At 46.3% G+C, this 24,699-nt stretch overlaps 1 protein-coding gene across 1 annotated transcript; it reads left to right on the top strand.

Annotated features, from left to right (window-relative positions):
- Positions 1–1,398: 1,398 nt before the first annotated feature.
- On the top strand, positions 1,399–24,298 carry LOC144733936 (uncharacterized). Its single transcript, XM_078615963.1, has 13 exons — positions 1,399–1,529; positions 2,519–3,799; positions 4,867–4,977; positions 6,868–6,984; positions 7,482–7,527; positions 8,991–9,270; positions 10,940–11,018; positions 11,621–11,681; positions 13,797–13,944; positions 15,021–15,114; positions 17,129–17,259; positions 18,780–18,875; positions 20,422–24,298. The coding sequence occupies exons 1-13, from the start codon at positions 1,517–1,519 to the stop codon at positions 21,289–21,291; spliced, it is 3,327 nt and encodes a 1,108-aa protein (XP_078472089.1). The 5' UTR covers positions 1,399–1,516; the 3' UTR covers positions 21,292–24,298.
- Positions 24,299–24,699: the final 401 nt, after the last annotated feature.

Here is a 24,699-nt window from a genome sequence, read left to right as displayed (position 1 = left end):
AAAATAATAAAAATTCTCACGACGTTTCGACTGCAACACAATCAATCATCATCATCAGCTGTGAAAGCCACAGAAAGAACATTTGAAAAAAGTGGCGGTTTTCATACACCCAGCCATCAGATTTACTATGGAAGTCGAAAAAGATGGCAAGCTACCTTTTTTGGATGTCCTAATACAAAAGAGACCTGATGGTTCAATGAGCCACTCTGTCTACAGGAAAGCTACCCATACGGATGCTTACCTGAAACCGGATTCCCACCACCATCTATCCCAGAAGAATTCCCTAATCAAGACTCTATACCATAGAGCCCAATGCATCTCTGACCAGGAACACATTGCCAGTGAACTCAAGCACGTACACCAAGCTCTTAAGGCTAATGGTTACTCCAACTATACAATCCGCAAAGCCATCACTCCAACCATGAAAAAGGACCCTCTTGAGGAGCCATTCAAAACTATCACCTTACCCTACATTGCGGGGATCACAAAAAAGATCTCCAAAATCTTGAATAAACACAAGATCCAGGTCCGATTCAACACATTACATAAAATCCGTGATCTGGTTCCGTCTGTAAAAGATTTGATTCCGGACATACAGTACCCTGACGTTTACAAACTGAGTTGCCTCTGTGGTAGCAGTTACATTGGAGAAACCAAACGACATGTCTCTGACCGCATCCGTGACCACAAAGCAGACCTGAAACACGGAAGGACCAATACCTCGGCCGTGGCAGATCACCAGAACCGGCCCTAGACCTTTGGGGGCCCTAAGCAAAATTTGGTTGGAGGCCCCTTTGATGTATGATTTTTTTCACCCACTAGCTAGCAGTGACTCTAGGGGGCCCTCTGCTGGCCACGGGGCCCTTTGCAATTGCAAGGGTCGCTTAGTGGCTGGGCCGGCTCTGCAGATCACTGTTATAATTCAGTGGGCTCACATGACATTGATTTCTCCAAGACAGAGGTTCTTTGCAAGCCATCTGGCTACCATGAGAGGTTCGTTCATGAGGCTATTCACATATACAAACACAGAGACAATTTCAACCGAGAAGATGGATTCTGGATTAGCAATCATTGGAAGGATTTAATCAACAATTTCGGGTCTTAATTGATTGTGTTCACGCTTACGGTGACTTTCAGACCGCATTCCATGTTCTGCTCCCCCCTCCTCTTTTCCGAACATAGATGAACTCGTCCATCTGGCAAACAGCCAAATCGCTGTCTATGGTGCTGACGTTTGGAAAAACCGCCACTTTTTTCAAATTTTCTTTCTGTGGATTTCACACCTAATGATGATTGCTTGTGTTTCAGTCGAAACGTCGTGAGAATTTTTATTGGGGAAGAGGCGTACCTGAACGTGTAATTCTACGTCTTCCGGAAGACTCTACCGGGATAGGAAGAGGCGTACCTCAACGTGTAACCCAACGTCTTCCGGAAGACTCTACCGGGTTAGGAAGCAAAACAAAAAAAACGGAGACTGCCTCCTCATCTTTCTCAGCGGCGGCTGATCGCTCGCGGAATGCAGAGTTCGGGTACGGGGGCGAGACGGGCACCAACATTGCACAACAAACTCCTGCACCTACGCCAAGTTCGTTCCAAGTTAGATTAATCGCGCGTTAAAGACAATCGCAGGGGCGCGTCTATGTTATAATATTCGCGTATATTTTTTTACGACGTGGTTGTGGATGTCATACTGGTCTTCATCCTAGGAGCCTGCGCGTCTCGGGGTCCAATCGCGATTTCTTGTAGAATGATTTGTTTTAAGAGGTTCAAATGAAAACAATTGCAGCGTCAGTGAGGGTTGTTGCGTGTATATTTTGTTAACTGATGTTAAGGTCTAACGATCGTTGCGAGAGTATCGAATGAAAGGCCTCAAGATGGCGGCCAAAGGCTTTGTTAGGCCCAACAATTACACATTTTTATGTTTAAGAATTAAACATTCTATGAATAATGGTACATTGCGAGGCACAGTTTTAGGCTTTGGTTTTAACAGTGTATCGTTTACTCTCACGTCTGCTGGGAGACTGCTCCGATTTCCATGACTGCTGTGGTACATTTAAGGTCCCTGTATCGCGCGCTTTAAGAGCCGCTTGTGCGGCCGTCTGAAAAGCTCTTCGATATCAGGAAGCCACTGGAGCCGTGCACTTTAACATCCTCCAGATTGAAAACTCGTTTCGGCAGAACAGCATTTTGTGTTTACTTTGTTCTTCCCTAGCACCACCCATAAGCAGTGGGAAAGAAAATTAACATACAAAGGTTTTGGTGGGTTCCTTTAACTCCCTTCAACCTAAACATAATTACATAGTACTTTGTTTTTAATTTAATATGTTCTGCGAGGGTGACCGGAGTTTGCGTGATGGTTCATGCTCCTTGATGAGATCAGCAAGACATTGTGGTTAATTTGTGGTAAGCACTTTGTAATGATTGCGACTTGATAATGTATTCGTTCGGCAACCAGAAGCCAATGTAGCTCGGCGGCCACACTTTTTTATGATGCATAAAACGTTTCTTGTTTTCACAGGAGCAAACTATTTTCGAGGGAGCAACCAAGGCTATGGGTTCCCCTCGGATCGAAACCTCGACGAGGGCCCGTCGAGCATGATGCACAACACGTCTCCCATGGAGCGCACAGGCAAGCAGGGCCTCGTCATGGGCGATGCGGGCAGATCCTTCCCTGAGAAGCGCATCTTCAGCTACGACAGCTCGCGCGAGATGGACTACATCGCCCCCAGGAAGAAGATCTACGAGTACCAGGACAGCGACCACGTTGCGTCGGTCGACTTGAAGAAGCAGATGGGTGACTATCACGGCATGCCCAAAGCGAGTCAGGATTTCCACATGAAAACCGGCCCAGGCTACGGTGGAGGCGGCATGGGTGGCCGCGACTACGGTCACGGTTTGTCGGGAAAGTCATCGTCAGACTACCGCGTCCCCGGCATTGCGGAGCGCGGCGAGCATGTGGATTCGCGGCGCATTGGCAATGACTACTACAAGGAGCGGGTGCAGCCCATGGGGGGCGACCCGTACGAAGACTTGGACCCGGGCCCCATCCGCGGACGACCCAAGAGCCCTGGCGACTTCAACACACGCAAGCACGTGGCGCCGATGCACTACGACGCGCCGAGACCCGTGGGCGGTGACCGCTACGATAAGCCCAAGTCGGCGCGTGTTGAGCCGTACGACGCGCGGCGGCCCCTGGGTGGCGGCCCGCACGATGGCGGCCGCCAGGTCGGTGCAGTATACGGCAGCAAGCCGCGCAACCCGAGCCCTCCTGACCCACAACACTTCGTATCGGTGGTGTCGGGGGGCCACGATCGCTACAACCAGAGGGAGCTAAGCCCGCTGCAGGCCTACCAGGTCAGGCCCCGCAGCCTCGAGACGTATGGCGTGCACGGCACCGTGCATAACCCGATTCGGCGGGAGTACACGCCTGACGGGGGCCATGAGACCAGGCGGCACGCAATGCATCAAGAGCCCGACCAAGAGTCTTTCTACCACAGCCCTGAACTCTACGACGAGCACCAGTCACCACTTCCTCCCGGCCCCAGCAGGGTGCGTGGTGGTGGTAGTGCAGCGCGAAGGCTCGGCCCGCCAAGGGACAGGGATCCCGAAGGGTTCCAGCGACCGAGAGACCAGGACGAGCGGCACATGGAGGGGTTCCAGCGGCCTGGGCCACGTGGGGATGACCAGCAGATGGAAAGGCCGCCCCCCATGCGGAAGCCCTCGAATGCCCCCCCTCGAGATGGATATGGGTACAGGGGTGATCGACCGCATGCGCAACACGGATATGAGCCCTCGCGTGGTATGTATGGGCCATTCCTCTGAGCACGATGTGTTTTCATACAGAAAAACTCGCTCATTGCATTTTTACCCGCGGTACAGCTACCCCAGGGCCGAGCAAGGCCAGCGTGGCTCAGAAGGCAACATATTGATTTTGTACTGCATATGACTTCATGTGCAATAAACCTCGGGTGAAAATAATTAATCCTGCTCCGCCATACTTGTTGGCTTGTCGGACTAGAATTTCACTGTTTGATTCTGGCTCTACAAAACAAAGTGGTAAAAAGAAAACCACCCATATATTGACGAACCTGCGCTGCCGTGGCTACGATGTGACATTGGAAGAGGAGTATGGGTGGAAACAATTTCTCACGAGGGCTCTGAAGTGTGTTGAATCTAGTGGAAACTGTAGCAACTGGAGAAAACCTACACGTGAGTCGACAACACTCACAAGGTCTGATTAGATGGGTCCACAAATAAAATTGCTTTAACGCCATCTCCAGGACATCTTACAGGCCAGCGAGTTTTGGAATTTCACAGATATACGTGATCCACCAATCCTTTCCTCCAAATCGATGGATCACAAGCCTGTTGTGTAATACCGTTTGGCCGAAACATCTATGATGTTCACGTTGCAGAAATTTACCAAAATCAGCATGAATGAGAGATTTCTTTATGACTAGGGACTGAGATATGCATGCCTTGGAGTGACTGATGATGCATATTTGTAGCAACAGATCAATTGCATGTAGTGCTACAGATGCACTTGATTGGTGTTCTAGAATAACAATAATTAGTTCTGTGTATGCTCTCCAACACCCCGGTGTGTTGAAGTAGTAACACATTGGTAAATTTTGTTAACGTGACAAACCTTATAAAATTATAAATGTTGGGATAGATCCATTGACATTTTTGCAATCTAACCCAAAAAGCGTTATCATAAATTATCAACGATTTTGATGTATGCCGTCAACTGACAGGTGAATGACGTCCAGTGATCTGAGGGAGGCCTTGTCGTTCCTGGAGAGTATAGAGTTTATGCTGTTGTTTGATGCTGGCTTGACTAAACTTGTGGGTGTTTGCTCACAGGTCCGCCACCAGAGAGACCGAGGAAAGACCACTCGGACATGACGACAGATATGCTGAGGGGTATGGTGGACTTAATCAAGTCTGGGAAGCTGCCCATCCAGCCTCACCTAGGTGATGACAGTTTACTTGCCCAACGAAGTGCCTTATTGCATGGAAATTTATAGCGGCAAAATACTGTGTGCTGCTGAGCAGCAGACCAGATCGCCGCTATCGCTCTTTCGTGGAGGCCCTTCTCTCCAGAGCAATGGCGTGAACGAGCAAGCAATTGCAGGATTGTACCTCTACGTTTTGGCTGAGAAACGATGGCAAATTTGCCACAGTGAATAATGTTGCCTTGCCGTTTGTACATTTGCACGTGCCAAGCAGTGCGTGCATGACTAAAATTCCATTGGAAAAGGTAACGGTTGTTGGTACACATTGTGTCGTTTAACAATCGTTTAATTTGGTCAAATTCCTGTTACTAAATCACCTGAAATGTGCACGATTTTATAAGATCTCAGAAGCTTAAGTAGGGCATAGCCTGGATACAGCTCGCATGACCGACTAGCATGCACAACACGTTGAAGTTTCTGGGGCTACGTGGTGGGCAGTGCAGAACAATCCATTGTGTTATACCTCCGCTCCCTCATCTATGCTGTCTTAACCAGCTTGCCCTGTCCTGCATGCTGACCCCCCCATGACCCTCATGGTGTAGGGATATCCTCATCCAGCAGCTAAAGGGCTCTACACATACAATTTAGTTGCATATGCAAGTAAAAACAACCACGATACAAACTTTATTCATATTACTCTTGGGTTCTTTCGGTTAAGTCACGTAGATAGAACATTTATAGATCACGACGTTTCGATCGCAACACAAGCAACCGTCATCAGGTGAGACAAACAGCAAGAGAACTGCTGACGCTGGAGAAAGAGCTGCTGCAACATGAGGTTATATAGGCTTTAGGTGAGCTCAACCCAAGGGTAAGTGGGCAGAGCTAGAAATGGAATTTGTACGTAAATGTAAGAGATTAGCATGTCAATGTGAGACGGCTCCAGCAACCGGGGGCTGTGCCAATGAGAATATTAGCGTGTCAGTGTCAGAGAGCCAGGCAACAAGAACAAAAAACCCTCAAGAGCAACCACGAGGAGAGACCAGCATGTCAACGAGAGAGATACACACGCACAGAGAGACACACACAGAGAGAGACGCACATACAGAGAGACAACAGAGAGAGAGACAGAGACACAAGCACATAGAGACACACGGAGACACAACACAGACACACAGAGAGAGACAACCCCCACACAGAGAGAGACACACATAGAGAGACAGAGATAGAGATACACACACAGAGAGACAAATAAACAGAGGGACATAAACACAGAGAGAGACATCCACAGAAGCATCACAGCCAGTTATAGTCTGTTAAAAAACGAGAGCTCCCGCCATATCAAGGGAAAGGGGCAACGGTAGCTGTGTTCGTGAGACACTTAGCCCATTAATGTAAAGACATTTAACCTGGTGATGTACTCAGAGAGTCGGCAGGTAGGATGGAAACATCACAGTCAGTTAAGACTTTACCTGGTTAACAACGTCCTTCCAATGATTGCTCAGTTTGTACCCATCTTCTCGGTTGAAGTTGTGTTTGTGTTTAAATATCTGGATGGCTTCATGAACAAATCTCTGATGATAGCCGGTGGGTTTGCAGAGCACCTTCGTTTTCAAAAAAATTAATTTCGTGTGATCCCACAGTTTTAAAACAATGATCAACAACGGCAGAGGTATTGGTCCTACCATGTTTCAGATCTGTGATTTTACTGAAAGAACCAAAGAGTATGGATTCCTGCAGTCACGAAAGCTTCAAATCAAGATTGATTGATATTGGTTAAAATTACCAACACTTCCAGAAATAGTTAAAACGCGTAGCTCCACTCGCTGCCCTAAGTACCGTGTGTACACGACGTGCTGTGGTCCGCTTGCCGTCTCGCTGATGGAGCATCTCCCTTCATCCATCGCAGAACCGGAACGGCGCAGCCACAGGGAGCGCATGGTGGAGCCGAGAATTGACTCGACGGTGGAGGCTGCGTCGATCTTACGGGATGTCGTGCACCTGCTCAAGGTGGATAAGATGAGAGGTAGGGACTCTGGCGCGCGTTCACCAGAACCATACTTTGAAGTTCCAGGGTTCAATTTCCGACCCGCGGTGCCTTTCTGTGTGCAGTTTGTTCTCTCCCTGTTCTGCACGGGTTTCCTCTGGTTTCTCCCAAAAATGTTCCCACGTAAAATAAGATGCAATGTAATTGGTATTGGCCAAACATCCCAATGCTCAAAAAATATGTGCAAATTACACAATTAGGATTACACATCACAAAAGCCCAATTGCAAAAAATTGCCAGGACCCCCCTTAATAAGTCTTGAGGCTTTTTTTTTGATAAGCAAAATAATATAGTAATTTAAACGTGCAAATTAGTGTGGAATACCCCATTATCTTTTTTTTACAAGCACTAGTTAATCTGCAACCTAGATAATCCACCCACAGATGATAAGAGGTTTTAATCAATTTGTGTTATCTTGTGTTTAAGAAACCTGACATCTATGAGTCCACGTCATCTTTGTTTCTTCTTCCTGTCAGGTGGCATGGACCGCCCATGTTCCCCTCCAAGCCCTCCACCGCACGGGTGAGTCCGAAGTGTTGTGCTCACTGCTGTGATAACCTCGTGCAACAAGACCCATCGGGAATTGCCAAATAGAATCCACTCTCAATGTGTTTTCAACTTCGTCGACCTACATTAGCGAGCTTCACAGCGATCATTTGGCTCTGAAGAAATGTCAAGAAGGTGTTTCAACTTGAGTGTATTGTTTGTATGGTGGCTAGGTAGCAGAGGTGGAGCAAGGGGGGGGTAAGAATAAAGCTCTGTCCATACCAGAGCACTGCACCCCATCATTGAGATTCTGAGTTGAATTGCTGTAATTCCATGTGAAATAAAGCAGGATTTTCAAGTCAAGCAAGCTGAAGCTGATGAACAAAGATGACCGCATGGGGGTGGGGATGGGGGAACACCCCCACAACACTTGTGTTTGCTCATCACAGCTTTGAAGCTCGAATGTATACGTGTGTGTCAACCGATACGTGGCAGACCACTAAAACATCCCGTAAGGCAGTCATGTGGATGTGGAGTGAGAGATTTGCTGCGGCGCTCAATGTCATGCGGCGCCTTTTCTGGTGTCTTCCGTCAATGTGTCATCTGGAAGCTTCATAGCCTTGTACCTTCCACTCCTGCAGTGGCAAAATTAAGTTGTTACTCATGAAAAATTGTGCAATATATTTAATTTAGATTTTGCCATGCCTTTTCAATGCTGTAAAAGCGCATGTGTTGCTTCCTTTGAGAAGATGAAGTGTGAATTTACGAATTTTCATTTGGTTGTGGGTTTAGTTGTTGGTAGTTGCCATTTCGAACAATATGTAGAACAAATAGAGATTTGATCTCTAACCCTTCCAAATAATTTTCTCCTGCTGGTAAACACATCAAGCTGAGCACAGATGTTCAATGACGTGAAAAGCTGTTGACTCGTCAGATTTTTACCATAGTTGGAATTATTTTGAAGAGAGAATGATTTCGTTGCAATGCTTATATCACACTTCTGTTTGTCATGTTGCCTTGATGTTCATCTTGCAATTGGGATAATCTGCAGGCGAGCATCGACAAACCAGGACTGTAATGGTCCCTTTCAACATGCTCCTTTGACTTGGCGGTCACTGCTCCATTACTCTTGAGCAACATTCATGACAATTCTTGGCATCGAATTCTTTGGGAAGGATTTTTCAATTCAATGAAATGTTCTTCATTGTTCCTTTTGGTGGCCCAGCCATTTTGCCAAATGCTATTAAACTGTCACACCTGCTATGACTTGGAAGCTGTTTTACAGTGCTCATGCTGTGTATGTAGGGTTTAATTTTTATTTCCCTCTTTTTGTTTACATTTTATTCAGTGCACAGAGCCAAGTCTCGCCAGCCCTGTACCCCCACCTCACCATACATCTCAGTCAAACCACATACCCCCATCATATCCCCTGAGCCACCCCCCCCCCTTGCCATACAGACTGGCCACCAACACAATAACGAGTGTTGCTACTCTTCCAGGTTTGGATCTCCCCAAGGTTCTTACGATCCCCGCTCTGGACCCGGCCCCTCTGGCTATTTCGGTCAGCACGACGGTCACGGCAACCGGGGACCTCCCCCGGTCCCCCATGGTGGGCCGAGAAGACACGACAGGGGCGGCCGAATGATGGGCCATGGTCCTCCTGGGTCCCCCCCTGATATGCGGGGGGGCCGACGCATGGATGCCCCTCAGTCGGGCCATTATCCTCCTCGTGGAAGAAGTCCCTTCCGGAACGAGCGCAACATCCCTGGGCCCGGCGGCGTAAGTACTTCCTGTTGCTCAGCGATGACCTTCAGGCTTGGCGTCGTGGCCCATCTGCTGGAGGCTGGTTGCCCTCGGAAGTTCACTCAGAAGTCTGCTGGATTGTTTGCCGTACCTCTGCAGCATTGTTGCGGGTCGACAATTGGGCCGGGTTTTTGCTGTGGTTTGTTTTAAGTGAAAAACACTGCTGCGTCGCAAAGGACTCATTTTGTACGATCACACGAGGTTTACTTTGGCTTACGTTCCATCTTGCGTTTGCCCGTAAGGAGAGCGAAATTCCAGAATGTTGAGTGGTTTCAGGTTTCCGGGTCCTGTTGTGCTTGAAAGGCTGTGAAGATCGACCTTGTCGTGCACTCTGCCCAAGTGAACATGCAAAGAGAAGCACGCTGCAGCATCGATACGACAAAGGGAGGAGCTCACGTCTTGCCAGCTGTCCTGTGAATGAAGCCAATCCAATGCACCTTTGGGTTTGGTGTGGGAACGGAAAGGCTGCGTGAGCACCTTTTAGAACTAGCTTGGCAGTACGACTGACTGGTGTGGCACCATTGGAAAAGCAATATGTTTAACGGTTTCGCTTGAATTGCACCGCGATGGATAGTGGAAATGTTTTGGAAACTAGCCCTTATGTGGTGTGATGCTAAGATCGTGAGGTCATGTCATCGTAGAATCATCGAGCAGTTACGTTCACACACGGCACACTGGGAAGAAAAACCCAGCAGTCCAAGAAGATGGAATGTTGGATCATCCAAACAATTGTAATGTTTAAAATTTACAAAGTCAGAAATATATATTGTAGCATCTGTTTCTTTCACATTATTTGAACATTGAAGTGAAAACGAGGATCGGTCATCAAAAGTATTTGAATCACATTTGACTGTGAAAATTGCCATGCGTCTTGAATGTTTGAATAGTTTTGGGAAAAGCCTGGGCTTTGCTCATCTGGAATTAACAACTGAATGTTGTGTGCTCTCTTGTGGAGATAAGGTTTTCAATTGACTTCATATTTTTTCTGTCCTTTCATCGATGTGCAAACATGGACTTCATGTTGATGAGGACTGACTGGTTCCTTAGGTAGATTGTGGAAAGAAAGGCACATTGCTAATTTGATAGACTTTTGGACTAAAACACTCATAAAAGAAAACTGGCTGCTGAAGGAATAGCACAGTGCAGACCATGAAAATCACTTTCTGAAGCCGGAAGTTAATGGATTTTGTTTAGGCATTGAGAAATTCACCCTTTTGAAGGGGATCTCATTGCACAAAACGTACAACGAAAATGGACATCTGGAGCATTGGGTTTTCTCTTGCATCGTTTCACAATTGAGTGATTGCCAGACAACTTAGTCAAGTGCTGATGACCGAGATAATAGCAGTGGAGAGTGTAAAGAGTGTTGTGATGACCTCGATCAAAATATATTCGTTGTCAACTTGACAAGTCATGGGGCCAAGTTTCGTTTGGACTGCCTCTTCTTTCTCTACGAAGGAGACAAGCAGAAGAGAGGTTAACGCGACCTACAAGTGTAGCACGTGGAACTTTGACATGATCACCTTGAGCATCCCTAAAGCTGCGATGTGTCACGGCGGCTGAAAAACAGTAAGTTTTACCTTTTGTGTGAGTGTGGTGGCACCGGCGTGCATAATGCCCGCCTCTCTTTGTTTCTGTGCCAAAGAATACAATGCGAATGCCCATGAAACGAAGGGAAATGGATCATCCGATGATGCCGCAGAACAAGCGCATGCGAATTCAAGGTGAGCGCCTCGCTTGCGCGTTTGTTCTCGAGGCATCGCGACGGCCCCTTTTGCGTTCGGCATCATGTCATAAGACGAAGTATCCATTCAAATGTCTTGTAGAGCAATGCAACCATTTGTGTGAGAGAACAATGGGCCATCCAGTTACCTTTGAGGACCCTTGAAGGGACCCCTGCTCCACACAGCATGACATTCAAACCAATGTATTTCATTCTAGGGGTTGAAATGTCGCCAAATTACATTAAGAACCAAATTAAATGGTATTTTGTGCAGTAATTAACCTACCACTTGAGACCAGGTTTAATTACAGGTGGCTGCCTGCATTCAAACCCAGAATGTAAGTGATTCGGGTAAATAAACATTCGATGGATTTAGTGTTTTTATTAATGTAATTCGAAATATTTTTCTTCGTAGCTAATTTAATACCAGTTAACTGGGGTTCTTGGAGCAACATATAAGCTTGATATTTAAGAATTCATTTCTTGGATGCAGGATTCTGCTCAATGTGGATAGTGTCTCACGTGAAGTGGATCGTGATATTGAATGTTTTTTTCATGTTCACTCAGGCACCTGCCCCCCTTGCATGTGTGTTTTGTTTTTAGATTCTGCGCAAGGATACGGTACACGAGATGAACACGGGGTGGAAGACCGCTACTGGATAAAGTGAGTCGCTCTAAATATTTTAACAAAAGCTTTGCACAGGAATCCCCCACTCGTAAATAAGGGATGTATTGCTGGTAAAATGCGAATGAACTCGAAATTACTTTTGAAGCCACTCTTGGTTCCCCACGGACAATGTTGAACTCAGGGGTTGCGTTCTTAGCCGGCATGAAGTGTACAGATGCATAAGGTAACATTTTCACTAATAATACAAATAATTAGGTAAAACTTAGCAGAGATGTTTGTAGAACTCGCAAATCGAGGCCGCATAGGGTGAGCAGTGGTGGAGTTAATGCAGATGGGTAGGCCAAGCCGTGGGTAGGCTAAGCATTCTAGCAATATCGATATAGGTTTTCGCATTCATTCTGGCACTATCACTGTAGGTTTTCGCATTATGCGATGTTTCGGATATATGTGTCGTCCATTATTTTGGGAACATTGCCGTAAGAGTAATGTTTCGCACATACGTTATTAAAAAAAAAAATATGCAAAGTTTTTCTTGCGATTCTTAACGAGGAACGCACGTGGTGAATACAGGGACTATCGTGCGATGTAAGTCCGTCCTCTCCGCACATCATGCGTACCACCAAATAATAATCTCCACTTGTTCAGCCTCCATCTGCCAGCCCGTCATTTTGTGTGATCACTACAAACATGTTAGGAAGTCATATAGCTTTAAAAAAGTACAATAGGGCTTTAGAAATTTGACAAAACACAGCAAATGGTGATGGTGTCTCTGGAAACAAGGCAAAGGAACAGTATTAAATCTCCAGGTTACATTTGAAGTTTTAAAGCATTTTGTTGAAGCAGGTGAAAAGGCAGTTGATGTTGCCAGAATGCTTGGCCGACCCACGGTCTTTGTGAGAACTATTCAAGTTAATGCAGGAAAAAATTCCTGCGTGAGCTAAAAATGTGGCACCTTTAACTGCCACCACAATTACTCGTAGCAGAAGTGGAATTCTAGAAAATGGGGAAAGACTTAAGTGCCTGGATTGAAGATAAAATCAGCGTAGCGTGCCGATTAGTACATTGATCATCGAGGAAAAAGCTACAATTTTGAAGGCCTCAATGGAAACTTTAGGAGCTTAGTGTGGCTGGTTTACCCAGGTGTAAGCAGTCTGCATCATGTTAAAGCGTCAGGTGGAACTGCAAATGGTGACAGTGAAGCGGAAAGAAACTATCCTCTAACATTTTTAAAGAAGCTATTGAAGAAGTTGGCTAAGTGTTCAAAGTGGATGACACAAGTCTGTATCAGAAAAGTGAATTCCAGCAAAAACATTCCTTTCTAAAGAAGAGAAGACCGCCAAGTTATAAAGCAGCCAGAGATCGATTTACGCTCCTGCTAGGTCGGAACGCTTCAGGAAATTTCAAGCTCTCAACCCCTTTCATCGTTTACCACCTGGGAGTCCGCAAGAGCTGTGAAAGGTCATTCAAAAGAACATCTGCCTGTTTTTTGGCAATAAAAAATTGCTCGGGCCATGACGGCGGTTTTCAAGAAGGGTTTATTTAGCATTTTTGCCCAGCTGTGACAGGATATTTCGACAATATTGCAACAAAAACAACTTGGCACACAAGACACAGCTTTGCAAACGTGCCTGATGAGTTTAAGCTAATTTGTATCGAGTTATAATTAATTTTAAAATGAATTTTAACTTGTTATAATATGCATTTTCCTATGCTTAATGATATTAGGCACATTTTTTTCTCCAGAAATGGTCGGCGAGCAAAGCAACCCCTGAGTTTTGCTTTAGGTAGCATTTCATAGGAACATATCCCTTATATATAGCAGGAGTTTCCTGTACATTAAACTTATTTGATTAATGCAATGTCTGCTTTCACTCAACACCTAATACGCAAACCATACATTTGTTTTAACAAACCCTTCTGAAAGTAAGACGTGTTCCATTTTACATCTAAACTCTAAAGATGCAATAAATAAGGGATATTTCTTCAATGAAACTTGTGAGCACTAAATGACTTGGTAAACCCCACGCAGGGCCCTATTAGTCACTGTTCACATTGACATTTAACTCAGCTTCGACACGCGAGCCCACGTGCCGTCGGTGAGGTTAAATCTCGGCCTCGGTGACCTGGAGTGCGCTCGGCCTGTGCCCAAAGGTGCAAGTACGGCTGCTCGCTGTGCAAGTTCTTCACGTACGACGAGAAAATCATCAAGGAGCACATGACGGGCGAAAACCACCGGCGCACGCTGCGTGTCGTGGACACCCTCTTCCCCAACGACAAACACATCTCACACTTTCTGCATGTGAGTGCCAGCTTGCTCTGGGATCCGATGCTGATGCGGCCCTCTGGAAATTATAAATCTGAATATTTATTGATAATGGAGGAATCCGATGAGCTATAAAGCTCCTTTTTTCACAGATGTCCAGTAGGGGCAGGTCAGAACGTTACAGCAACACACAATACAAAACACGATAGTGAAACGTATAAGAAAGGTAAGAACATCACTTAAAAAATATACAAATAAAACGAAACTTGTTATTTTTACCAGGTAAAACCCACTGGCCAATTAGCTTCTCTTTCAGAAGCGACCGGGCCACAAATGATGATATCTCAACGAAAGAACCTTGACAGTGGTGAGCACTCTGCTATGAACCCAGTGACCTGAGTTTGATCAATGTCACAACGCTGGGTAGTGTTGGTTATCAGAGACAGCACAGGTGGTACAGTACAATGGTAGATTTTTCTGCACTAACCTTATGCTGCCCACAATATAGTCCTACAGCCTATATAACACCACCTGTTGTACATGGTGATCACTCATCCAAGTTCTTTGCAGGCTCAACTCTGCTTAGCTTCTGAGATCTCAAGAGATTCTGGATGCATTGCAGGTGATTTGGTCCTGGGCTGAGACTGGTTAAGGATAATTATTTTATAAAGGAGAATCTGTCCCATCCCACTTGCGTGTATGCAGTGCCTGCTTGCATACCTGTCAACCCCTTATCAGTGCCTACCTTATTACAGACCAATTCAGATCTTATTGATCACCCCGTGCCCTTGTAAATCTCAACGTTCATCCTACAAAATCCTATCATAAGGGAGAAACACAAACGGACAAATTATGTTACTAAACAAAAACTGTTTTATGTATTCATGTTGATAATTGTTGTCAGTGATTTACTTATCATGCTACTGTGATCTTGGATGCTGATGATGCTGCTTGCTTGATAATTGGATGCACACACTCATATTGAAACGTCTGTACGCCGTATGTACCTGAAAACTGAATTCCCCTGTACAAGAATACAGGTAAACCGTATGGGTTGACAGGTATGTGCTTGCTTTGACACTTGTACTTTTGTGCATTTTTGTTTCTACCAGAAAAAAATTGAGTACAGGAATAGCAAGATAGTCCCGATGACTCGCAAGAGGTGGGAAGAAGACAACAGCCGGCCATTCAACGAACTGATTGATGGTGAGAAATAGTCGGTTAGCTCTTATTAACTTGTTGTGTCAAGCCCAGATTATTCTTAACAATTGGCTACATCGATCTAACAAGGAGAGTTGTTGTGTGGATGTGTGTGCACGCTGTGGAGAGCAGTATTGTAGTGGTTAGTGCACTGCCCTGCGAACCGGCGACCCCAGTTTTAGTTTTTGCTCACGGCCAACATTGGTGACATGTTTGAACCGGTACTGGGATTTTCCCTAGGTTGACTCAGCCTTAAATTAGTACCTTGTATGGTGTATAAATGTTAGCACCGGTGTCGGCAAAGGCGACCGGGCATGATTGGCCACCCAACCCCTCTTGTGTTCTGCCGACCGTCATAGGTGTTTGCTAACTGCACGATAACACTGGTCAACAAAAAAAACATTTTTTTCTGGCCTGGACTTTTGCAGCTGTTTTAGACAAATTTTAGGGTGCTGATTCCAAATCTGATCTCAAATTTGCTCTATCACATCTAATTTTTAATCCTTTATATTAAGTTCACTTGCTTGCTTGCGCGCTTACGACTGTGCAAATCTTTCGGTCGTTTTTTAACCCACTTCCCGTGATCCAATCGAGCTGACATTTTGCACACAGACTCGTTGTGCGTGACAATTTATTTTCGTGAAAACATTTCCAAAATGTTACACTTTTTAGGAATTTTTTTTAAATATTTAATTACCAATTGCTTAATGGTGGCAGGCAATCATCTGACCCATAGGTGGCAGCCATCTCAAGCCAGAGGACGAGAGGACTCTACCCGCCACGCATATAAAGGATTTATAGTGAAAAACTTTGTTTTTACGGGTTAATTTTTTATGCTATCGGCATACCCCATTTTCATTGATTTTACCCGAAGTTTACTCTGTCACTTATGATTGCAAGTTGTTGCGAGTCAGTGACTGCTTTAGTGTTAAAATATGGTGCTGTATTTTTAGGATAGTGTGTTTATAATATCATTTCATGTAGATATCCACATTTATTTAATATTTTTCTTCTGCAGTTTTTATTGAAAATGCAATATTTGATATCTCAAAAACCTGATGTGATAGACAAAAACTGATGCCAGATTTGGAATCAGCACCCCAAAATTACCTTAAAACCGTTGGAATACCTTATGCCAGAAAAAGTGTGTTGACCAGTGTATAATTGTACTAACTTCACAGAGTTGTGGTGAGGCCTAGTCCCGTTCACAGCTCCCGGCAATAGTATCTTAAGGGCTAAAATAGTAGTATCTACCGACCCTATAGTAGTAAGTGCACACATTGGGGTGGGGGGGTGCAGAGGACATCGCACTCTGAATAATGAACCTCAGTATTGTGTGTTTTTTTCATTTTTAACGTGAATGAGAATTCCCCCCTCCCCCCCACCGATTGCGCATGTGTGTTGCTATGGGAATCACGTGTCATCGTTTCGCGCATGCCCAGGTGCGTGCTTTGGCGCGCTCAGTGTAGTAATATAATAATTAATAGTACTAAATTGTTAATTGAACTACTTTAAAGTTGACGAATGTGAAATACGAATAGCGCTGGCTCACCACGGGGCTTATCGCGTGGTATCTGGCTACTTTTTTAATACGTAAACCCCACAGTTTGCGAGTTAAATCCGTCGCAAGTTGCATCCACAGACAGACAAAAACTTTTATAGGTGAGAAGCAATCATTGCCCCTACTGTGGCAACTTTGCAGGACGCTCCTAAATAAAAATCATGAGATTCAGCGACGATTTTCCTGAGTAAACAAGCTAAACAAGTTTGAATATGCTGGATGTCTCTGGGTGGACCTTAGAAAATGTCTCTGGACGGTTTACCAAGTTTTGTCCAGAGTGAAACGGTACCTGGAATCGTCCCTCAATCTGCATAATGTCCTCGTCCTAGAAAGTCACTAACTTTGCTGCTAGTCATATTGATAAATAAAATTGTCGCGAGGGAAAGCTTTAAAAGGTTGGAAACACTGCTGCTCATGGCACTTGCCCAAACAGGAATCCCGTGTTCTTTCCACATCCAGGCATAACGCTGCCCGAAGGCTGGATACGCACGGAGGTGGTGCGCTGTCTCGCTTGCCGCCGCTTCCTGCTCCGGGACAAGCTGGAACTGCGGCGCCACATCGCCTCCAGCGTGCACGCCGCTTGCTACCAGGTGCAGCACACAGACGCTCCCCCCCCATCGCCCCACTTGAACCTCTCCCTTTCCCTTGGTGCGACGTACTGACTGCTCAAGCTGCACATCTGCAGTGCGGAACAACTTTAAAAGTCAGACTCGGAATAGATAGGGGGAGAGAGAGGGGGGGTAGAGATAGGGGGAGAGAGAGGGGTGGTAGAGATAGGGGGAGAAGGGGGAGTAAAGCGCGAGATAGAGGTGGAGCTGAAGGCGAGGGGCGCAGTCCAAGTGTGTTAGACAATGGGGGGAGGAAGGGGGAGATGGGGGGAGAGAGGGGGGGGGTAGAGACATCTCTACCCTCTACCCTCTGGCTAACACACTTAGACTGCGCCCCTCACCTTCAGTCCCACCTCAATCTCGCGCTTTACTCCGACATTAGCATTGGCTGCCCCGCCCATGCTGTTTACGCCACACAGCTTTCCTTGCTACTGCCTCGCAACTCTCGTCCTCCGCCCACAACTTTGGAAGCCCCCTCTTTTCTCTCCGCCTGATGAAGATCGCTTGTGTTGCGATCGAAATGTTGGGGGGTTTTTTCCTTTTATTTTTACATTCATTTTTATTTTCTTTCTACGTGACTTTACCAAAAGAAACAAAGAATAGGCATAGCGTCGTTTTTTCAAGACACTACTCATCGCAGAGAACTGTAGCCACACGACCGCACTCTATGATAACTGGCTCCAAACTGTGCCACACAGCCTCCCGCACGGCCTTGTGGGAGCCTCAGTACCAATAGAGTTGTATTTTTCTTCCGGTGACTAAGGATTACCATACTGCCATAATGGAACAGCAGAGTAAATTTACCGATGGAAATCTTAAATTCATTCTTATGTCCAGATTATTATTATTGTTTCAAGGAACCAGGGGCATAACTTTTATGTTGTCAGTTGGTAGACATGTTGCTTTCTTCCAATTCACCGAGTGGAGTGGCCCTGAAACTTAGGCATTGCCATGATACTTAGACAATTTGATGACATCTGTTCGTCTTAATAATTAAAACGCTTAATAGGTGAACCTCTTGAAGATTGTGATAGCTCGTGAGAAAAACAATCTCAAAGGGATGCATCCTAAAAAAAAGGTCTAGTTATTTATTTAATTTGCAGCTACATATCTTGGCTGTGACATGAGTTTGTAGCTTTGCTAGTGAGAATGAAAAGCATGGTCACAAGTTCACTCGTGTGACATGATCCTGGTGTTGCGACTGCCATACATTTTAATGACTACATCATGATGAATTGACTTTGGAAGACTTGGCCACTCAGATCAGTGTTTCAAAGGTAATTCTGTCATTTTGCTGTTGGCAGGAAGGGATTTTAAATTAGCACACTTGTCATAAATCGACCTTTTGCTTTGATTGCAAAACAAAACGTGGCAAATTTATTCTTAAATCGCATCTTATATCCAAAGTTGTAAATGTTGAGTAGTTTTAGACGCAGGTTTCCCAGTGTGCTCGCTCTCCGTGATGTGTTGTAAACGGGTGTCCGTTGTGCTTTGCCCCTTAGACGTTCACAAACGATAAGAAGAAGGGCATTCAGAGCATGGTTTTCCAGGTCTACGACAGTGCCACCATGGCCCACCGCTTCCAACGCTTCAAGCGGGTGAGTCGCCACGCATTGCTCCATGGTGACGAGATGTTAACTATCTCGCCTGGTATGCAGGAGGTCGTGTGTGTGCGTGTTCACCCCGTGGTCGTGTGGTATTTTCTCCGGGTCCTCTGGTTTTTCCCTCTACATTGAGAATCGTGCACATAGAGGACTAGCGGGAAGTACCCGGCGTTGCCCGGGTCTTAAAAATATTTAAAAACTACTCTTAAAAATCTAACAGCAGTGCGTACTGACTCTGGTGGTACCTGCTTTGATTACAGCAGTGCATACTGACTGTGGTGGTACCTGCTATGATTACGGCAGTGCATATTGACTGTGGTGGTACCTGCTATCACTACAGTAGTACATGCTGACTCTATAGCAGTATTTATCGACTGTTTAGCACAAAGTACTCACCTCACAGAGTGGCGTGGTGAGGCCTAGTCCCGTGCAGAACCTCTGGCCTCGCCTAGATTGTCCAGCCGGCCGAGGTGGCACCTTGGCAGGCTGGGGCTGGGCTGTTACCCCTGACCTCCCCCAGCCACAATCTCCCCGGCCGCTCTGCAGTAATATCTACGGCCTATAGTGATAGCATCTAGCGACTGTATATAGTAGTAACTGCACGAATCGGGGTGGGGGGGGCATCACGCAGTGAAGAATTAACGTCAGCGGTTAGTGTATTTAACGCGAAAGAAAATGTCCCCCTCCCACCGAAGGTGTGCGACTTGGCATGGGCCGTCCCCCCCACCAAAGGCGCTTGAGTTGTTATGGCCGTGTACAAGTCATAAATAAATAAATAAAAGGGTAGCGCACACTAAATCGCTAATTAAACTAATTTAAAGTTGACGGATGTCAAAAAGGAATAGCCCTTGCTCACCGCGGGGTTTACGGCGTGGTACCTGGCTCTTTTTTTTTACCTAAACCCCACCGTTGGAGAGACGAATCGTTCGCAAGCGCGTGAACACACAAACCCATAAACAGACAATTTTTAACTTTTATATAGATAGATAGATTTGGCTGCTATACATTTCCGCATGATAAGCTACTTTGTTGAGCTATCATTTGTGGTCTGGTCGCTTATGAAAAAGAGCTACATAGCTCAGTGGGCGTTACCTGGTAATTAAAAAATATATAAATTCACCTTTGGGAATCCCTTCCTCGTCCTTCTTTCTCGCTTGGGTTGACCCATTTTCCTCCTCATTTCTTGGGGGACTGTCGTACATAAGTGAAATTAATTTTTACAGTGACATTAAGATGAGAGGATCACAATGCACTTCCGGAAATGCTGATGGTTTTTGCATGATGCACAAATGCTGGGTTGTTTTACAAGTATTTCTTGCTTTTTGTGTTTAGTTTTGTTGTCCTTCACATGCACCTCCGATTTGCATGCTTGGCTACGTACGGTGCGAAAGAAGTTGAGCATACATACGTAGATTTAAAAACTCATGGTTTTTTGGCCCACACTGTTTTTCCATGATGGATTTTTCTCATCGCATACAGATTTGATTAAGCGACGTTGCATGCCTGCGCACGCACGTGTCTTTTTTTCTTTCCCATCCAGGGTGAAGACGTTTTTGACGAGGGTGAAATGAACGTCAAGAAGGACAACAGCAAGTTGAAAAAAGAGGATCCAAAAGCGAAGAAGGATGCCAACAAGAAGTCCGCTCCCGCAGGCGCGGCCGCGGAAATAAAGGTCGTCGCTAAAAAGGGTAAAGCAGATCTGGAGAAATCGGCCAAGAAGAACCCCACGGAGCACAAGGAGTCGGCGGATGGCGTCAAGGTCAAGACGGACGCAGAGGGGAAACGGGAGGGTGAAACGGAGGCAGTCAAGGACGACAAGGAGAAGGGTGCAACGTCCGAGACGAAGGGGAAAGAGGAGGGCGCTGCGGCGAAGGAGGAGGAGGAGGAGACCCAAGGGGAGGAAGATGACTTGGGAGATGATTCTGACCTCTTCCAGGAGCTCATGGACGAAGACGAGGGCGAGGGAGGGGAGGACGAGGAGGCTGCAGCAGAGAGCGCTGAAGTGGCAAAGGGCACCAAGGAGACCGGGCAGGAGAAGCAGCCCCCCGAGGGAGGGGCGACTGAGCACAGTGACGAGCTGGGAGATAAGGAAGACCTGGATTACGAGGAGGCGGAGGAGGAAGACGTGGAGGCTGAGGAGGAGGAGGAAGATGAACATGAGTTTGAAGAGGATGAGGAAGATGTTGAGGAGGAAATGGAGGAGGAGGACGAGGAAGATGAAGGCATGGGTGGGGAGAAGGAAGACTTTTTGGAGGGACTTCTAGATGAGCAGGGTGACGAGTTTCAGGAAACGGACGCCACGACCATCGCCACGACCACCGCCACCACCACCGCCACGACCACCGCCACCACCACAGCCACGACCACAGCCACCACCACAGCCACGACCGCTACAAAGAAGGGGAAGTAATTGTCAGTCTTGAGAAACAAGCGCCTGTTATAATTGGTTTTTTACCCTTCTATCTGGCAACAAAACTGACACCTTTTTACAAGGAGTCATGTTTGCATAGACCGCAATACCTGCCAGATAGAAGGGTAAAAAACCAATTATCATATTTTTACTGGCAAATGAGGTTCCCATAGTGTAGATGCTTGCCCCGAGCTCTCATACTCTGATGGTGCATTGTCTTTGAGTTGTGCGCCTTTTGGCGTCATCTGGTCCAACCCATGTGAGACTAGGCTCTAAGGAACGCTGTCTCGGGTGTGGACCAATCAACTTCAAGGACAGTGCACATTATCAGAGTTATGTTCTTTTGTTTGTATTATGACTGCAGGTATTGCGGTCTATGCAAACATGACTCCTTGTAAAAAGGTGTCAGTTTTGTTGCCAGATAGAAGGGTAAAAAACCAATTATCATATTTTTACTGGCAAATGAGGTTCCCAAAGCGCCTGTTACTCGGTGCCAGCCTTATAAAAGCCGCATTATCGCCCCAAAAGAGCCCTGCTTTTAACCCGAGATGGAGAGGCGCAGTGTTCATTGGACCAAGTCTTCATATTCTCCGAGCGTCGCGTACGAAGAGAGTGGTGCCATAGGGGTCATCGTTACTATTCAGCCGTACGAGCGGCGTGCACGCGACACGAAGCCGAGTCGTAGATGGGGATTTGGTGTTAGAATTGTTTGGCGTCCAGTGCGACATTTATTCTTTTGGGGATCGTAGGAAACCCATGAATTCACAATTCGAGGCATGCATTTCCTCAGAAAATGTGAATGTTTTCCAATCCCCCCTTTAAAATATGCTCGTCCTATTTAGAAATAAATGAAGTTATAGTTTTGATTGCAGGTTGGTATTGGGTTATGCTAACGTGTCTAGGTTTGAATCCTGAACTACAGCTGTATTCGTAATTGCCGAGGCTTGCAAGACATCCTCGTTGAAATAACATTCATGCAGGAGGCTTCGACTATTAGTTTATTATGAATCCTTAAAATTGTATTGGATTAAAAGCGCAATCCTTTACAATGCCTCGCGATGCGTGAATTCCAATCACGTGTTTGGTTGCCGTCGGACCCAAGTTTTATGTTGCCTGGTCTAAAAACCCCAATATTTCCTCCCAGCTGTAATCGGACAGGGGTGATGCGTGAGAGCAATATGACCGCGGTTATTCAACAGCCGTGTAAATTTCGATTTAAAGCTTTCGTGACTGCAGGGATTCATCTTCTTGGTTCTTTCGGTAAAGTCACGTTTTATTACTTCCCTTCTACGTGACTTTACTGAAAGAACCAAGAAGATGAAGCCGTGTAAATGTCGCGTTGCATGCCGATGGTACCACAGCACCTGCGACCGTCAAGGTCACTGGGCAATGCAGAGGTTCTGGGACAATTGCGAAATTCATTCTCGGGTGTCCTGGCCCCCTCCCAACGTTAGCAGTGAACCCCCCATGAAAGTCCACCTGTGTGCTGGTTACATCAACACACTTTGCCCGTTTGTATGGCATTGATAAGACACGTTTTTGTTGGTTAATGGAACCGGTGTAGTGCGTAAATGTACACTGGGTTGACGGAATTCGATTAATTTGAATGTAAGTGGAAAGTGATGTTGGGTTGGGATTAATCTCAATTGTGTACAGCTTTTGTCCTTGGCATGTACGTGGTGGGTGTGCGTGTTTGTTTTCCATGAAGTCTGATTGTGGCGAGCAACGCCTGAACTCTGCCCCGTTGTGAGCCGCCACTGCACAGCCTTCAACAGCACTCGTGATGTGAAGTCAACGCATGGGCCGGTCTTGGTTACGCTTGCTTCGCGCGTGTACAACAGCTGTTGGATTTGGTTTGGATTGATCGCTGATCTTCCTCGGTTGATTAATTTTAGTTGCAATCGTAATTTGCTGAAAAGTTTGCCCCCAGTTCGTGTTTGAAATGTTTATTCCCACGTGGAGTATGCCGCCCATGTCGGCCCTGTGCCATTTCAAGTGGGATTTGCATGCATTGTGCATTCGTTGTCACTCGAGCAGTACATCAGGTCGTGGTTATAACACGACACTTCCACAATGATTAGAAATTAGGCTCAGGCCACGTTGGGCTATACCTCCACGGCTCCTGTCTTGTCCCATTGTGTCTGTGGTCTTGGCCCCTTTTAGTGTTTCTCCATTTCTTCCCTGCCCCCCATCACCCTTTTCTGATCATCGGGGCGTTGTGGTATTGTATTTTAACAAGGTGTGATGTGCTTGGGTTAGCTTATCTTGCCCCATCTCCTGCCACGTCTCTCCCCGAGTCGTCGCCTTCCGATCTTCTCTCTGTCCCCTCCCTGTGCCCTATCCCGTTTCCGGCCCTTTCTGCTTACAACTTCCCCTCCACTGGAATGAACTTCCCTTGTTACATTAAGCATTCCCCCCCCCCCACACTCCTTAACGTTCCACTCTGTCAAGCGCCTTGAGTGAAGGCGCTCCGTAAATATAAATCCGCCCTGCAATTGCTCCCTATCACGACTGCTGGTGGAAGGGCCTCCACTGGAGGGCGCTCGAAAGAGCTGTGGGTATTTTTGTATTTTGAGTCCGTGAGAGTTACCCACACGTTGGCCCACACGACTTGTCGATTGGCTGGTGAACCCATGAACACTTTTGGGTGGACGTAGTTGGGGGGGTGGGGGGGATCTATGAAGCTTCTCTTCATTTGCCTTGCCGGGAGATGGGACCGGCGTCCTCTGGAATGCAAGTCCGGTGTGATCACCATTCGCGTCGAGCCGGCATTTAAGTAATGATCCCCTTCACCACGGGGATTTATCCTGCAGAACGGCAGCACATGGGTAGTGGCGATTTATATGTTTTTCTATGTCGATGTTTCGTGTGTACTGTGTTTGTGTGTCGGGCAAGAGTAAACAAGGGTGTCCTTGCATACCATGTGTCAATGTGAAATATCGGGTGTTAATCGGAGCATGACTGCCTATTGTTTAAAATAAAATGATTTGGGTACAAAAAATCGAAATGGTGTATGTTGAACTTCTCTGGTTTATTAACAGCAGTAGATGATTACATAGCATCGTTTATCATGGGACCTTTTTACCAGTATCAAATATGAAAAATAATAAGTTTTACCCTTTCTAACAATAAAACAGGTGAAATGGGCTCCATTTAGGCGCACTCACTTCTTGGGAGGCAACACTTTATTGTTAACACAACGCGACACAGGGTGGTGACCACCTACCTATTCTCGCTAACACCACACCACCGCTCACTAGCACTGACTCTCCGATACAACTCGCGTGACCCAGCCAGGAGGGCGACTGGTTGGCCACGCTGACTTGAGGCTTGACTCTTCACGAGGCGTCTTCTTTCTTGACACGAGCAGCCCCGAACCCGGTGCGGAGGCCGCTTATATGCGCCTCG

Source organism: Lampetra planeri, chromosome 49 (assembly GCF_965212315.1).
Source record: "Lampetra planeri chromosome 49, kcLamPlan1.2.h2, whole genome shotgun sequence".
Lineage (NCBI taxonomy): Eukaryota > Metazoa > Chordata > Hyperoartia > Petromyzontiformes > Petromyzontidae > Lampetra > Lampetra planeri.
This window is presented reverse-complemented; position numbering and strand designations above follow the sequence as displayed.